This window comes from Notamacropus eugenii, chromosome 4, assembly GCF_028372415.1.
Source record: "Notamacropus eugenii isolate mMacEug1 chromosome 4, mMacEug1.pri_v2, whole genome shotgun sequence".
Lineage (NCBI taxonomy): Eukaryota > Metazoa > Chordata > Mammalia > Diprotodontia > Macropodidae > Notamacropus > Notamacropus eugenii.
The window spans coordinates 16,935,228-16,951,506 of NC_092875.1; the positions used below are offsets into that span (position 1 = coordinate 16,935,228).

The 16,279-nt window shown below is 47.1% G+C and overlaps 1 protein-coding gene and 1 long non-coding RNA gene across 5 annotated transcripts in view; one reads left to right on the forward strand and one right to left on the reverse strand.

Moving 5' to 3' along the window:
- Window positions 1-346: 346 nt before the first annotated feature.
- CCDC117 (coiled-coil domain containing 117) lies at window positions 347-15,263 on the reverse strand. 2 transcript variants are annotated; one of them, XM_072600063.1, is made up of 5 exons: window positions 15,025-15,263; window positions 11,929-11,979; window positions 9,131-9,355; window positions 8,299-8,436; window positions 347-2,963 (listed from the first exon to the last, which is right to left on the reverse strand). In XM_072600063.1, the coding sequence occupies exons 1-5, from the start codon at window positions 15,177-15,179 to the stop codon at window positions 2,717-2,719; spliced, it is 816 nt and encodes a 271-aa protein (XP_072456164.1). In that variant the 5' UTR covers window positions 15,180-15,263; the 3' UTR covers window positions 347-2,716. The 2 variants fall into 2 exon arrangements, with proteins under 2 accessions (XP_072456164.1, XP_072456165.1); XM_072600064.1 differs by lacking the exon at window positions 15,025-15,263 and adding an exon at window positions 13,836-13,873.
- Window positions 14,032-16,279, forward strand: part of LOC140499084 (uncharacterized) — a 33,675-nt gene continuing 31,427 nt past the window's right edge. For 2 of the 3 annotated variants that reach the window (XR_011965270.1, XR_011965272.1), the window contains exon 1: window positions 14,091-14,308. This is a non-coding gene — a long non-coding RNA (uncharacterized lncRNA). Of the gene's footprint in view, window positions 14,309-16,279 lie in introns of all 3 variants that reach the window. The other variant, XR_011965271.1, reaches the window with a different exon arrangement.

Genomic DNA, 16,279 nt, shown 5'->3' on the forward strand with positions numbered 1-16,279 from the left:
TATTTGAATTTAGTAAGAAAAGAAATTCCTCTAAGTATGTATTGAGTGGATAAGATTGGAAAAATTTCCCTCTCTTGCTCCATGAGGCTTTTACAAGTTTCCTATGTATATATTTTAATGGGATCTTTTAGCCATTATGGACAGTTACCTTAAATCTAATTGTTTTTAAAGCAATAGAACTTTTTAAAAAATCGATTATCATCCTTCAGAAATCTTTTCCCTGTGAACATAAAGCATACCACCAATCCAAAAAGAGATTTAAGAGAGGTCCCTTTGTTTAGTGATGGCACTGTTAGAACCCGCAAGATTCACAAGAGGCCAGGTTTTTAGAAATGGGACAGTTATCTTAAAGAATCCAAAACACATAAGATTTATTGAAAACTATGACATACAGACAGACCAGATTTTCATTTGAAATAAAACGGCCAACAACTTCCCAGTATTTCCAGTATTTCCTATTGTTCATGTCACCAGTTATTAACAAAGCCCTAGTTTCAGAACCAAATGAACAAGTGTGCATCAACATTCATCTGTAACACCTCTCGCTTTCCACCCCCTTTTTTAGGATGAAAAGCAATTCTTTCTTGTCATCAACCGAGTTTGTGAGAATTGGCCTCACTTTGTTTCGTAGTAATCAAAAACCCTTCACCTTATGTCAGAACTCGAAGAAAATCTACATTTGCTTCAGGTAAAAGTCCCCTCTTCACAATTTCCACACTCACCAACTCCTGGTCCATGTGCCAGGATCCAGATGAAACAAAATATACAAGAAACCTCTAAGGCCTTTCAAAGAGCAGAAGCTTGATGCTAGAAAAGGGAAAAAAGCCAAGGCAAAATGAGGGCCGAGGGGATGGCTCAGAGGAGTCAGCACCAAAGGAGGTGAAGAAGGAACAACGTCTGCTACCGATATAAGCAAAAGGACGAAAGGCCAAAAAAGAACATTAAATACTTACTTTTCTGTAGAAATAAGCAGGTCTGAGAGTCACAACTGTCCCTGACCCCAAGTTCCCCCGAGGCGAGGCGCACCAGGACAGCCAGCCCCACCCCCTACAAGCACACTCTCCCTCAGCTAGGAGGAGCCGTCATCATATTCTCTGCCCTCCCTATTAGTCGTCTTGCTACCCCCTATACTACTCTGCACTCCACCCATCTTTTCGGCTACATTGTTTACAAGTTGGTCCCAGGAAAGAATTACACTGAGGCTGGAGCTGGCCAGTTCCCGTGACCGAGAAATGTCAACCAGCCTCCGAAAGAGGAAGGAGAAGGGGCACATTTCTAAGGACACTTTACATTCAGCTCCAAGTCCAAGAACAAGAAATGATTAGCTGGTTTCCATCTGGCTTCAATACTGGTTTGAAATGTGAATAGCTTTTTCCTGTATAGACATTAAATTGTTTAAATATTAAACATTACATTTATTTTTCCTGACTATACAGGCAGAAATTGTGAAAGCCAAAGCAACAGAGGCAAGAGCAGACCCAGACCCAACAGCAGGCTGGCCTTCTCAAGGCCAGGAACTTCAGCAAGTTTCACCAGGGTGAGGGAGCTGAGTTCTAGAACGCACTCTACTGGACACAAAGCGGTTTTTTCCCTATCTGAATGATCAGGCTGCTACAAAGGGAGAACCTGGAAGAGCATTCTGCCGAGTCAGTCCCAACCTGTGGCATGGAAAGACCCTTGCGCAAGATTTTTTGGTAGCCAAGGGACTGAAGACCTAATCCTTATGGTATCTCAAGTTAACTGCCATCTGGGCCAGCTCCCTGAGAGAACCAGACCCTCGATCTCAACGTCTCCAGATGCAGAAGCTCAGACAGTTCCCTAATGTCAGGAGAATTATCAAGTGTGAGGTTATTGTAATAGGCGGAGCACCGAGCCAACGGTTGTTCTGTACATCCCAATAAGCACCCTTTGCCAACTGAGAACATCAACTCATCCCTGGGCTTCTATAACCACCTCGGGGTAAAGCAACTGTACTTTTTCAGATGCCATCAACTCTGGATTTAGTGGAATGAAAACACTTTCTCAGGACTGCCTAAAGGATGTCATTCTATGGCCAAATTCACACGAGCTACACTCTCAGTCATCAAAGTTCAACTCAAAGCACTTAGACCATCCAACACCAAGTAGGCTGGAAACATCAAACACCAAGTTTTATCAATTAGGTACAGCAAACCGAGGCAGAATGGCAGCACAAAGCATTGGGCCCCTTTAGAATGACAGAGCCCTCCAGTGAGCAGACACACAAGCTCCCAACCCCGGCGTGCTTCTTCACCAACAGGCTCACACAAACATTTTACCTTCTTTCCACTAATTCAAGAGAAATGCATGTAAACTGAACTCCTTTCTGCTAAGACTGAATCTGTCTTAACAGTCAAATCCTCCTCTCCTGATCTGTTTTCTAAACATCCTCCCAAAGTCTTTTAACATTCAGAAGATGATACGATGGGTGACTCAGACACCCTGACATCCAACTCCTTTACCTCTGTCCCACAGGCAGTGATTTGACATTCCCAATTAGCCTTCTAGAAGACTGAAGCTTCCTTGGTAAGATGCTGAATCCGGTAAGAAGCTGCCCAAATCAAGATTTTTTTTTATAAATCACAGGTAGAGATATTATACCCCACATTTGATACAACTTTCAAGTCCTTAGGCTAAGAGGGCTAATAACCACCAAAAGAGCCTTCGAGAATCTGAGCCAAGATGTAAACGTGGTTTTCTAAAGTTCCATCTCTTCTTCTGCGCAGCCAGCTGTGTCCAGGCTACTGTAGAGAGGGACACCCATCTGTTGGGGCTCTGAGAAGAGCTCAGTCTGTTGGCGGAAGGCAGGGCCGGCTCCCGAGTGCTTCCTCTGGTCCCCTCCAGGCTGTTCTTCATAGTTCTTAGCACGAGTTGAAGGCTTTGGCTTATCAGGAAGGAGTTCTGGGAGAGGTTTCCAGAGCACCAACTCCATGGAAGGACGGCTCCTGGGAAATGAAATGTAGTTTTAATTAAAGCACATGACAAATGGAGTCACAGGACATGTGCTAATGTTTGCTACCGATGCCTTAAGCCTGGAGATCGAACTGCTCTGGAAGAGGGAACAGCCGCCATGATCAACCTTCAAGAAGCATTTATTAAGCCCACTTGTGTGCCAGGTATAATGGGGGCTGTCCCTACCCCTTAGGAGCTAGCATTCTATTGGGGAAATATCTAGAGAAGAAATACAAAATAAAAACAAGGTGGTCACTTATAAGGTATGGGGGGGAGAGGTTGAAGAGCTCAAGGAGAGGATGCATGTACAATGTACTTGGGGAGAGACAGATCAAAGGGAAGGAGGAGGAGAATGAGAGGTACTGAAAAAGACCAATGGAGAGGCCTAGGACTTGCCCACTTAAGAGTTTTAAAAGGCACACATCCAAAGAAAATGGAGGAAAAGGAAGGAACTAGAGAACAAAGACGATAGAGAAGCACAATCTTGTAGGAAAAGGCTCCCATGATTCTTTGGGGCTAAGAATGAGCCTGAATCTGGGCAAGGAAAGTCAATGACAACAAAAATGCTAAGTTTTAAATTTCATCTCTCTTTCATTTACATACATTATTTTAATGCTACCTATATTTTATACATGGGAGGCAACGATGACTAACAACAGACAGAAGCTGCTGCCGTTGTTGTTCAGTCTTGTCTGACTCTCTGTGACCCCATTTGGGGTTTTCTCGGCAAAGATACTGCAGTGATTTGCCATTTTCTTCTCCAGCTCACTTTACAGATGAGGAAACTGAGGCAAACAGGGTGAAGTGACTTGCTCAGGGTCACCCAGCTAGCTAGTAAGTGTCTGAGGACAGATTTAAACTCAGGAAGATGAGCCTTCAAGACTTGAGAGGTGCTCTGTGCACTATAGTGCCCCCTACTGGCCCAAGATGGAAGGCGGAGCTACACAATTCCTCCTTTAAACTGGAAAGAAAAAAATCATGGTGCTAACAAGATATTCCTATCCTACTTAGATAACAGAGCTCTTAGCTGGCCCTGTCCAATTCAAGTGACCAGCCCAATGAAAGAACCAGCAGAAGGGAGGATGAAGCCAGGTTCACTGATGTCTGAACAATGGTACCCTATCATCACAGAAAGGTAACCTTCCCCCTAAAGGGAAGAGAACTCAGTAAACTTGACTTCAAACCCTGGCCAAACTGTTGAATGAAATACTAAAGAGATGTTTTAGGGATCCCTGAGAAGGAGGCAGCAGCAGTGATCACAAAGAACCAGGATGAACCACCAACCGATGGTCATGCCAGACTAACCTCTGTTTATTTTTACATGGTTCCTTAAAGAGGTACAGCAAGGCCCTGAAGTGGCATAGTTAATAGTTTATCCAGATTTTGGGAATGTGCTTGATAAACTATTATCTTTATAAAAAAGATGAAGAAATGTAGGCTACATAACACAGTGAAAGGCTCACACCCCCAAAGTAGCCATTAATGGTCCAGAGTCACCTTCCCTAGAGATCTCTGGCAGAGTACCTGGGACTGGTAGGTCCTGTGCTGGTGAACACTTGTAACAATGACAGGGAATAAAGGTCCAGACAAGCCTGGACATCAAATTAGAGGAAGGACATCAATGGAAAATCTTGATTGTCTAGCTCTAAATCTAACCAGATCAAATGTAATAGGAATAAAAGTAAAGCCCAGCACCTGTATTTAAGCAATCAACAAGATGAGGGAAGAGGCAGCAGTCTGTCTAAAGATCTGGGGCTCAACAAGTCAACAGTTATCACAAAGGAGCTAAGGAGACTTTGGATAGCTGTAGGAGATACCTCATATCCTGGAAGAAGGCCTAGTTGGTTGTGATGCTGGGCACCCCCTTTGGATTCTGTGCTTTACTACCATGAGAATAAAGACTTATGGGACCCTCGGGTTGGGTGGGGCCAAAGGGACAGAGAAAGGTAACCACAGAATTGTCTCTGTGCAATTGACTCCTCAAATGATATATTAAGCTCCAAACTCTCCCCTGCACTCCAGTTCTCCACTCCTAACTGGAGTGGACCGTCCTGATATTTCAGTGAAAAGGGGAATTCACAGTGAGTTGAGGCTGCCTTCCTCCTGGGGGACCATTACAAACACTGATTACTACAGAGCGTGTCCCCAAAGCCATAGGAGTGCCTTAAGCTTCTCCAGCAGGAGTGGGGACCTGTTGGTCCCTGTACTCCAGACACCCAGACTGCTGGATGGCTTGTGTGCGTGCTTGCTGTGAGCTGTCACCTCTGGGCTGTCAGTGTGTGCCTCTAGCAGCTCCTCAATACTCCCACCCCTTCTTTATCTGAGAAAGGTCACCCACGCCTGTTAGAATTGTGTGTAAGAGAAGCCAAGATAATGGAGAAGGCTACAATGAGCTCCACTCAAAAAAATCTTCCAAACATCTCTAGAAAACACACCAAGTCAAATTCTCATCTCAAGGGAAAAGAAAATCCCAGCAGGCTGTTTTCCCAGCTAAGGTCAGCAGAGGGAGACAGAGAGGTCTGTGGACACCTGTACAGAATTTGGCCAGGAGCGTGCTTAGAGAGGGCATTTCAGCACGTGGAGGGCAAGAAGTGTCTCAGATACAGCAGAGGGGCTCAGACCTCTGCACGATGCAGAAACGGGGGCCAACAACAGTTCTATTGCTTGCTACCAAATTCGAAGTGACAAGTCTGGGGTAGACTGCAGAGGGGACCTGGGGCTAGGGAGCTGCTTCCAGGGTAGACTGACTAGTGTTAGGCTGTGAACCGAACAAGAAGTCAGCTCAGAAGCAAAGCCAGGGGCAGAGCTGGGTCTCAGGTCAGTCTCCAGCCCAGTTGGAAGCCTGCAGCATCATGACCAGGACAGGAATCCCAAGCCAAGGGGGAAGCCTGTAGTCCTGTCCCACTGAAGCACAGCTTCCCAGCTGGCTGACAGTGGCTGAGTTCAACAGGAATTTAACACTGGAGGGAGCCCCACAGGTCTGCTGCTCAGACCCAAACCCAGATCAGTAACTTGCAGAGCTCAGATCAGGGGTCAGTGATCATACTGCCCTGGATCAGACCACTTTGAAGCACTGAAAGCTTGCAAGTCCCCAGCCTGAGCTGTCCCTGCCAGGCTGGAATAATGCAACACTTAATACCCCATGAAATATCAGCAGGATCAAGTCAAACCTTCCCTCCAGAACTGTGCAGACCTGGCTATAATATAAAGTCTGATGTCAGGAAACAGACTCAAAGAAAAAGGAAATAAACAAAAGAATCGTACCATAAAAAGCTACTAGAGTGACAGGGATGCTTAAGAAACAAACCCAGAAGAATTTTTGGAAAAGATAAGCAGGAGTTAAAAGGAAGTAAAAATGTGTTTATAAATAAGAGCTCTAGAGGAAAAAATGGGGGGGGGGGGGAGAATGAGAGCTATGGAAGAAATTGGAAAAGGAATTAAAAATTTGGCCAATCAGTACAAAATCCTGCCCTAACAACAAACACTCTAAAAATCAGAATGGAAAAATTCAAATACCGAGAAGCCATAGTTAGGATCAGACACAATTTAACAGCTACCACTATAAAGGAATAAAGAGCTTGGAATAAAACAGTGCAGAAAGCAAAACACATGGGTTCACAACCAAGGATAACTTACCCAGCAAAACTGATTATAATTTTACAGGGGGGAAAAATGGGCCTTAATGAACTTCCAATCATTCCTGATAAAAACACTAGAGTTGTGCAGATACTATGGAGTACAAATACAGGAATCAAAAGAAACATAAAAAAGATAAACCTGAACAACTAAGAGACTAAACAAGGACAAACTGCTTATATTCTCATATGAACAGATAATACCTGTGTTCCTTCTGAAATATCACAGGTCATTTAGAGTCTATTTAGACAGAAGACCTGCGAATAGTTCTGTTAGACCATGCTCTCAAAAGAAAAAAGCAGCAGAGTAGTACACTGGGGAGAAGAGGAAAGGGAAAATTCTCTTGAATAATTTGCGTACACTTGTGTGCACACACTCTGTACAAACAAGGAAGAAGGGCTGGGGGCGTGACTGACACTTTAACCTCACTTTTATCTAAACTGGTCAAAAAAGGCAAGTGTGTGTATACACACACACACACACACACACAGCTGGGTACAGAAACACATTTCATTCAACAGGGAAACAGGAAGGAAAGGAGGGAAGGAAGAATTAGAAGGAGGATGAATAAAGGGAGGAGTTAATCCTAATCAAAACACATTCTAAGGATACTCACAGCTCTTTATGAAGTGGCCAAGATGGGAATCTGAGAGGGTGTCCATTAGGGAATGGCTGAACAAATTATAGTACATGATAGTATATGATAAATGTGACATAAAGGGATGGTTTCAGAGAAACCTGAGAAGACTTGTATGAACTGATGCAGAGGGAAATGAGCAAAACAGAAGGTATACAATGACAACCATATTGTAAAGACAAGCACCTTTGAAAGACTTAAGATTTTTGATCAATGTAATTACCGATGATTCTAGAGAACTAATCCTGAAACACCCGTTGCCCACCTCCTAAGAGAAAAGTGAGATACTCAGAGAACAGAATGAGACGTATTTTGGGGTAGGTGACATGGTCAATGCCAAAATTTGTTTTGCTTGACTAGTAAATGTTTGCAACAAGGGTTTTATTTTTCATTCATTTTCAGTGATGGTGAAAGGAGAGAGGGGACAAATTTCATCCTTGTCAGAACTATTTTATCTATAAAGAAACATAAATAAAATTCTATGAAGAATGTGAGAAACTGTCAAAGACAATGTATTTTGGAAATAATGTTTCCTGCTATTACTGAAAGCCAAAACATAATTCTAAGGGATTTTAATCATATCTGAAGTAAACTCAATCAATCAATAAGCACTTATTAAGGACCTACTATTTGCCAGGCACTGTACTCTATGTCTGAAATACTAACAGGAAACCACCCATGAGAGCTTTCCTTTCAATTCAAGAGAGATTCCCTTCCAATCGGATAGAAAGTCACCACATACACATAATCCCCATAACACATCATGTTTCATTTTTGACCTGGGCTGAGGACAGTTTTTATAGTGGGATTAAGCGTACATAGTAACATCCTATCTAACTGGAAGTAGAACAGTTGCCAGGACAAGAGACAACAACCCTCCTGAACTGCATCTGCCACACAAAAGGGAACACTTACTAACAACCAGAAGGCAAGTGCAGTAACTGTTACTCAGGCCTAGGCTCTGCGGAAAGTCACTCTGACAGTCAGCCCAGGATGCAAGACCCTTGCATCTTTACAGGCTGAGAGGCAAATGGAAGTCTTAAAAGTGAACTTACATGGACTCAATTATTTTCTTTGTAAGGGCTTCATCAAACCCACTCCTGAGGCCTGTCTTCAGAGTATCCGACAGAACAAGACTGGGCAGGTGACTGGTGCGCCGGTCAGTTTCAACTTCTTCATCTTCATCAATTATCCTGAATAAATCAAAGCAGCAGGAGATAAAAAGAAAGGGACATTTCATTATCACTGATGAATTGGCAAAGCCTAGAAAAGGGTTAGGAAAAGCAATAAATGGGAGCAGCTAGGCGGATAGAGCAGGAGGACCTGAGTTCAAATCCAGCCTCAGACACTTACTAGCTGTGTGACCTTAACTCTGATTGTCTCAAAAGAAAGAAAAAGTGGCATACACACAAAAACATTGTCCAATGAGTATTTCAGGAGGAGGAAGGGTAGGAAGAGAATTTGGAACTCAAAATTCTAAAAAAAAACCCCAACATTAAAAATTTTATTTACAAGAAACTGGGGAAATGATAAAATATTAATTTTTAAAATTTTTAAAAATTTTTTAGAAAGCTTAGTGAAACAAAATTATTCTCTTGGACTGTAAACTCCGTGCACCCCTCAGCGTTCATTATATATTGTAAGGGTAAAAGGCTTTTTGTTGATTAAATGCACAAAGTAAACAGCAAGCCACACCGTTTTAGCTCAGCTTTAGAAAATTAAAGTGTGCTTCCTGTTTCTCAAGCTCTCAGAAGTTCCCCAGTTTGTAAGTAGGAAGGAGCACTCCCCCTCCCACCCAACCCCCCCTCCTCCCCCAACCCCAGCCCTCCAACCCCCTGGCTCAGCAGAGCCCGTGCCAGGCCAGCAGCATGCACCAATCCTCTTTACCTGTCTTCAATCTCTTGCAGCCTCCTTCGGGCAGCCTCACACTGTGGCTCTCCTGTGGTCTGATCCATTTCCTCACAAAGATTATCAAACATGCCCGATACAGAGAGGCCGCTGCGGCACTCGTTTGCCCCGGGACTCTCTGTGCCCTCATGGGCACACAGGAGCCAATCACCAGGACTGGCACAGAGCACTGCTTCTGTCAGCCTTTTCTTCCTTAGAGGACAACTAGAAAAACCAAAGTTAGTCAATAAATACCAGGACTTTTAAAGCTTGCTACAAATCAAAGAGAAAATTCTCAGATTTGAAACAAAAAGGAGAAATCCCTCATCAACATTAGGACAAAGTGAAAAACAGCTCAACATGTTCAGTCATTCAGACACCTTTTGTATGATGTTCCATTCTATAAGGCCAGGGAAAAGGCACCACAAAAGCATTTTTGACAACAGGAATCATGATCAGGCTGGGCCCCAGGTCTTCCCCCAGGCTAGCCAGGATGCTGACCTATGTTTACCAGGGCCTCCACTGGAGGACTTAGAGGACTTACCCTCATCAGCTCTCAGAGGTGGGAGCTTTTGCTGCTCTCAAGCCTCAAAGTTGCCCCCATGCTCTGCTGACACTTCTCTGGGCTACAAAGCACCAACTCCTTCCACCGACTGTCCCGTGACATGGACTGAAGGCCTCTCTCATATTGGGCACCCTCCTCTGGACATGTTCCATCCTATACACAATATTCTTAGACGATGGGGTCCCAAACAGGATGTACTATTTGAGAGATGTAGATGGCCCATATCCCCTGCCTCATTCCTAGAAACCCTGCCCTTCTTAAATGCAGCCCAAGATTATGTCAGATTGGCATTTTGGGCTACTACCTCACACCATGGATTCTTAGGGGGCTTGCAATCCACTCAGGCCCCCAGATCTTTTTCAGACAAACTGCTAACCAGGATCCCCTGATCCTGTACTTATAAGTGCATTTTCTGTACTCCAGTGTAAGACTGTATAATTCTCTCTACTGAACTTCATTTTATTAGATTCAGTTCTATGTTCTGTCACTGCAGCTTGTGTTTCTGCTAATGTGACAAGCATGCCATCTCTACCTTTGTCCCAGGGCCCAACACAGCCCCTAGGGTTCTCCACAGAAGAAGCCTCACCCACTGGAGGGCCACTACACCAGTTCTGAGTGCATCACCTCTACCGCTCTCAGCCCTTGTTTTCTCCACAACAATACTGGGGGTATTGTGTCAAATACTTGAGTAAAAGCTAGGAAAATTTTGTTTACAGCATTTTCCCTCATCAACCAAATTGGTAACATTATCACAAAGGAAATAAGTTCTGTGTCTTAGTGACGTGGCTTAAGACAAGCATCCAAGTGGAAAGTGCTAACTTATGACAAGGGTACCTGCAGGGGGGTGGGGGGGAAGGGCTTTTTTCTGCCTTAGGCACAGTTCCTTTACAACCTAAAAGAATCCTCCTGTCCCTGTCTTGGATCAAGGCATTATCCCAAGGTGGGACATGATGTTCTGTTAGATAGAGTTCCCCTACTCTAGGGATTTCCTATCTCACAGTCCTTCACCTAGGCAAAGACCAGCTGAGCTAGTACCCATTCTTAAAAGATTCAAGGTCAGCCCTCTGGCCAAACACACACATTCTTGGCTTGTATCATTGTTCCTAGGTCTAATGATACTGACAAAATAACATCAAGTTTTCCTAGGGAAAATTCCTGCTTTTTAACCAAGACTGAGAAGGCTGGCAGAAAAGACAATGGTGAGCACCATTCAGGACCTGAGCACATCTGACAGAGAAGATATTCTTACCTAGATCATCAAAGCAGCGCTGGATTTGAAATCTGGAAGTGCTGAATTCAGGTCCTACAACAGTGCCTTACTAGTTGTGTGACTGGAGAGGAGGGCAAGAGGGCACTAACCCTCTCTCAAGCTCAGAAGCCTCATTGGTGCCATAAGGATAACAAGAGTTTCTCTCTTCCAAGATTGTCTTTGCAAATTCTTAAAGCACAACAGAAATGGTCTTTTGCTCCTACCCTAGTTAAAGGTCATCAGGGCTAGCAGCACCTTCATTTTAGAGAGGAAGAAGCCAAAGCAGAGAGTTGCTAAGTGACTCACCTAGGGTCACATAACTAGTAAGGGTCTGAGGCAGGATTTGAATCCATTTTCCTGACCAAGTCCAGTGATCTGTCCACTATATCCCACTGCCTGGCTTGGATAAAGAATATAGGATTATTTTTCATACCTAGCTGCAACCTACCAGAAAGTTGACTATTAAGCTTAAAGCCCATCTAGGCAGCATAGGGAAGCAGTTCGATTGCTGGGCCTGACATTAGGAAAACTCTGGTAGGCCTTCACCTTCTCAACTGTGCTTTGGGGGCTAAGTAAGAGGGTTGAATACAGCTTGGTGCTAAACAGCACCTCTTACAACATGGCTCTGAACTTTACTCTTGCAATTTTGTGTCCGTTCTGATCCCTCTAAATTAGAGAAGCTACAATAACCTTTATTTCACAAAGATGATACAAGGAGGAGAAATTCTCATGAAGCTAGCACAAAGAAGAGGAGGGGTCTGCCTGAGTTCTAGGGGCCATATCCTCTATGACTCAGCTTCTTCACCTGTAAAATGAGGGAGTTGGGTTATTTAGAAAGGCCAGTAGAACTCTATCTAGCTCTAAAGTTCTATGACCAAGAATCTCAAGCAGAGACAAAATCTTTATAGGCCGATCAATGCAGTAAGCCAGGGAAAAAAACCAATTTAAATGAACACTCGGTTGTAGAAATGAAGAGAGCCTCACCTTTCATCCTCCTCTTCTCGCTTGTGTTTCTTTCTGTATCGGACTGAAAGTCTGTCAACAGAAGAAAAATTCGTGAATTTGGAAAAATTACTTAGTTAAATAACCATTCACACATTGCAGCAAATTAAAGCACAGCAGCTTGTCACCGAATATTTGGATTGTTTCAGGAAACAGGGCATCTACATACAAGATGGAAAAAAGTTTTAAACATCCTATGCCGTTTGGTACTTGGTACTGCCTGGGTTCCTTCCCCTCCACATTACTGTGAAGATCACCAGGGTCAGAAGGAGCCCTTGGGTCAATCCAGAGCATTTATCCAGGTCCCATGCTGGAGAAGGCCCTGATGAGGGGCTGGGAGAGAAGTTAATAAATGAAAAGCTCTGCCCTCAAAGAACTTAGTCTACTGGGAGGGAGGGGGGCAGGAGAGAGAGACAGGAGGAACAGCTGGAAAACAGTCTAGAAAAAACTAAATCAAATAGTGACAAGTGCTTCTTCCTCCTCCACAACCCTTATCCCAGTCTGCCCTGGATTGTACTTATCTAATCAACCAAGGCTCTTGCTGCTCTGCACACGTGTGTATCTGTGGGATGCAGAGGCAGCAAGGTGGTGCAGCAGATAGAGACCTGGGCCTGGAGTCAGGAAGACCCAAGTTCAAATCCACCCTCAGATGCTATAAAACCCACCATTCATACAGCATGTTACGGTTTACTAAACACTTTATAAATATTATCTCATTTTATCCTCACAACAATCCTGGTAATCCACATTTTACAGAACAGGAAAGTGATCTGACCTCTACCTCAGTGTGCTCATCTGTAAAATAGGGGATAATCACAGCACCTACCTCCCAGGGTTGTTGGGAGGATGAAATGAGATACTTATAAAAAGCTCTGTACAAAATTAGGGCACTCTGTAAATGGTAGATTTATTATTTCACCACATACCCCCTACCCTCAATAAACTCTGAGGAAACCACTTTCCACCTTTGTATCTGTCCATCTGCCTAATACTTAAGATTGTCTTACTTCTGGGAGATGCTTAATCACTCTTTGCTGACTGTCAGAATTCTGAGAGATCCCAGGAGAGCCAGAGGACTTCTAGGGGAGGACAGAGAGGCAGTGAAACATAAAGGAAGATGTTGCGGAAGGAGAAGGTTATCCCTGGTTGGGGTGGGGGGATGGTGGTGAGGGTCCATTCCAGGAATGAGAAGGATTGGCATCAGAAGGCCAGGAGCAAAGGTCTGGAAACAATGAATCATCCAGTTTGACTAAAGCAGGCGAAGTCTTGTGAAATGGGCCTTGAATGCCAGGCCAGGCTAAGAAGCTTATATTATTTGTAAAAGTGGGAGAAAACCACTGAACATTTTAATTAGGGGAGTGACCCAGTCAGTCCTATGAGGCGATTCCCACTTTGAGCAGAGTCCTCGGATCCTTACTACCTGACCCCCTGTGACCTTCAACAAGTTACTTCCGTAGTCTGTCAAACATGGAGGCTAGACCAGGTGACTTCAAAAGTCCCTGGTCACTTTAAAGCTCATGATCTTATAATTCCAAGGGAGACCAGAAGCAGAAAAAACAGGCAGGAAGAGATCCTTATAAAAGGTAATGAGAAGAGTGTTGGAAGAGGGTCCAGAAGGAAGTGGCTGCTCCAGTGAGAAGGGAGTGGATCAGAATGAGAGAAACAATGTCAGGGCACAGCAGGGTATGTGCCCACGACCCTATAGAAAAGGTGAAAGTAAAGGGAAGACAAAGACAGGGGCAAGGTGAGCCTGGAGGGAGCTCAAAGAGCTCTGGAAGATCATCACAGAAAAGGGGACCACCGGGCAGGCGGGAGGCTCAGTGGAGAGCACAGGGCCTGGAGTCAGGAAGACCTAAGTTCAAATCTGGCCTCAGACAAGTTTTACTCACTGAGTGACCATGGACTAGTCACTTAAGTTCAGTCTCCTCATCTGTAAGAGAGGCTGAACATATCCCTTACCTCCTGGGCTGCTGGGAGGATCAAGTGAGGTCACAATTGTAAAGTGTTTTACAAATGTTAAAATACTGTAGAAATGCTGACTGTTGGTATTCTAGTATCTCACAGGAGCATTGTGGGGAAGGGAATTCAGAGTTTAGAAATGCCATTCAGGTGAAGTCTTTTCTTTCCCGAGCCCAGGTGCTATGACTCCAATTCCAGGTCCTGAGTAGTTCTGGTAATATCAAGTCTGTTGGGGTGGGGGCAGGGGGGTCTCCCACAGGTACAAGTCTGATGTCAGCCCATCTGTACTCCAGGATCATACAAAACAGCTCAGTCTGCGCCCTGACCTCCACCTTACACACACCAAGGAGGTACCTGTGGCCTCAGGCATTCATCCCAGGGTCCCTGAAAGGCTGAAGAGGAGGTAGGAGATCAGGACCCCTCGAGCCAATGGAGGTGGGAGGCTGGGGTCCTGAAACTGCACCCCCCAAATCCACAACACAGAGTGAGGTGGGAGGCCCTCCCCTCCACCATGAGCCCCTGCACGCAGGCCTTCACCCAGGGATTAGGGGCAAGGCCCCCTTAGGGTCAGGACCGAGGGACCTCAGACAGAGGTGTGAGAAGCAGAGCAGTGGGAATCCCACGAGGTAGAGAAGCTCCTTGAGGGCAGGGCATTCCCGGGCTTGGGCCTGGCCCACACTGAGCTGGATACACAGAGTGCAGGTGAAGGGGCGACTCGGGAAGCCCCCGCCCCAGCCCAGGCGGCCCAGCCAGGGCAGAGCTTCCTGCCACTACCTCTGGGAGTGAAGGCGCTGTGGGGGGCACAGGGGAGCGGGCTGACACCAGGGAGGGGGAGGGGGAGGCGGGAGGGAACACGAAGTGGGGGGAAAGCCCCGTGCCCCGTGGGAGCCAGGGGAGGCGGGGACCCTCCCAGAGAATGCGGGGGGGCGGGGGAGCTCACACCGAATGCCTCCTGGATGCCCGGCAGGGCACCGGGCAAAGGCGGCGCTGCTCTCGAGGGACTCCGGCTGACGGGGGTGACGAGGACACCCCGCCAACCACGGCCCACCGTACACACACACGGACGGGGTGACTGGGGGCGGGGCCGGCCCCGGGCCCCCCGCCGCGCCCCCTACTCACCGGCCTCGGGACGCGGGGCTCCGCAGGCCGGCCAGGCCGGGGGCGGCGGGGCCGGGGCCCCCAGGGCCCGGGAAGGGGCGGCCGTGGAAGGAGGGCTGCGGCGGCGCCTGCAGGCTGAGGGGCAGCCCCGGGAAGGGCCGGCCCAGGGCGGCCATGGCGGGCGAACGGGCCGCGGCCAGAAGCGGCTCCTTCTCCACCTTCTCCTCCTCCTCCTCCCGGTCCTAGTCTTCCTCCGCCTCCGCCTCCGCCTCCGCCTCCTCCTCCTCCTCACGGGCGCGCTCCCGGCCCCGGCCCGACCCCGACTCCTCTGAGGCGCGCGGCGGGCACGAGCGCAGGCGCGGACACGAGCGCAGGCGCGACCCCGAGAGGCCCCGCCCCCCGCTCGCGCGTCACGACTTCTAGAAGCCTCCGCTCGGGGCTCTCCCGGGGCACGCCGGGACGACTCCGCAGCTGGCGCCCCAGGGGATGCTGGGAAATGTAGTCTGAATCCCGGAGCCCGAGAGGAGGACCGTCAAGATGGCCGTCGCGCCGCAAGGCGCGTGCTCGGACCTGCCTGTGCTCGGCCTTTCGGGCAAAGGCTGCCATAATAAAGGAAAGGACCAGGAGCGTCTTCAGTCTGGGATTTCATTGGCGGAAGGGATTCCCCCAATCCGGGGGCGGGGGGTGGGTGGGGGAGGAGCTGCCACGAATCGTCCGGGGGTCACCAAGAGGTCAAGGGATTTGGTCCGGGTCTCCGGGCCAGGATGGCCGGGGGCGGGGCTTGGGGGCGGGGCTTGGACTCGGGGCTGCCTGATTGGAGGCTGGCTGATGACCTGAAGTAACCTTGTCCTCTTCCCGTGCGAAGGGGCGGGGCTGGACCCTCCAGCTCAGGAGCCTCTTACACCCTGCCAGTCCATGGGTCAGCAGGCACTTGTGAAGCGTCTGCTATGGGACACCCAGCGAATAAGCCTCTATTAAGCACCACTGTGTGGCAGCCGCTCCCTAAGCATCTATTAAACACGTCCCATGTGCCACATGGACACAAAATCCAGCAGACCTGAAAGAACTGCTCTTGGGGCAAGAGAGCTCCACGGGTATCACTGCCAAGTAGCAGCCCTGAGCGAAACAGGGCTGGCAAGTGAAGGCCAGCCTACTGAAGTTGGAGCTGGATGTACACTTTTCTAGGGTGGCCACAGTGAACGTCAATAAAAACTAATCTGGTCAGCAAGCTGACACGGCTGCCAATGGAATGACAGCATCGTGACAGTGCGATTGC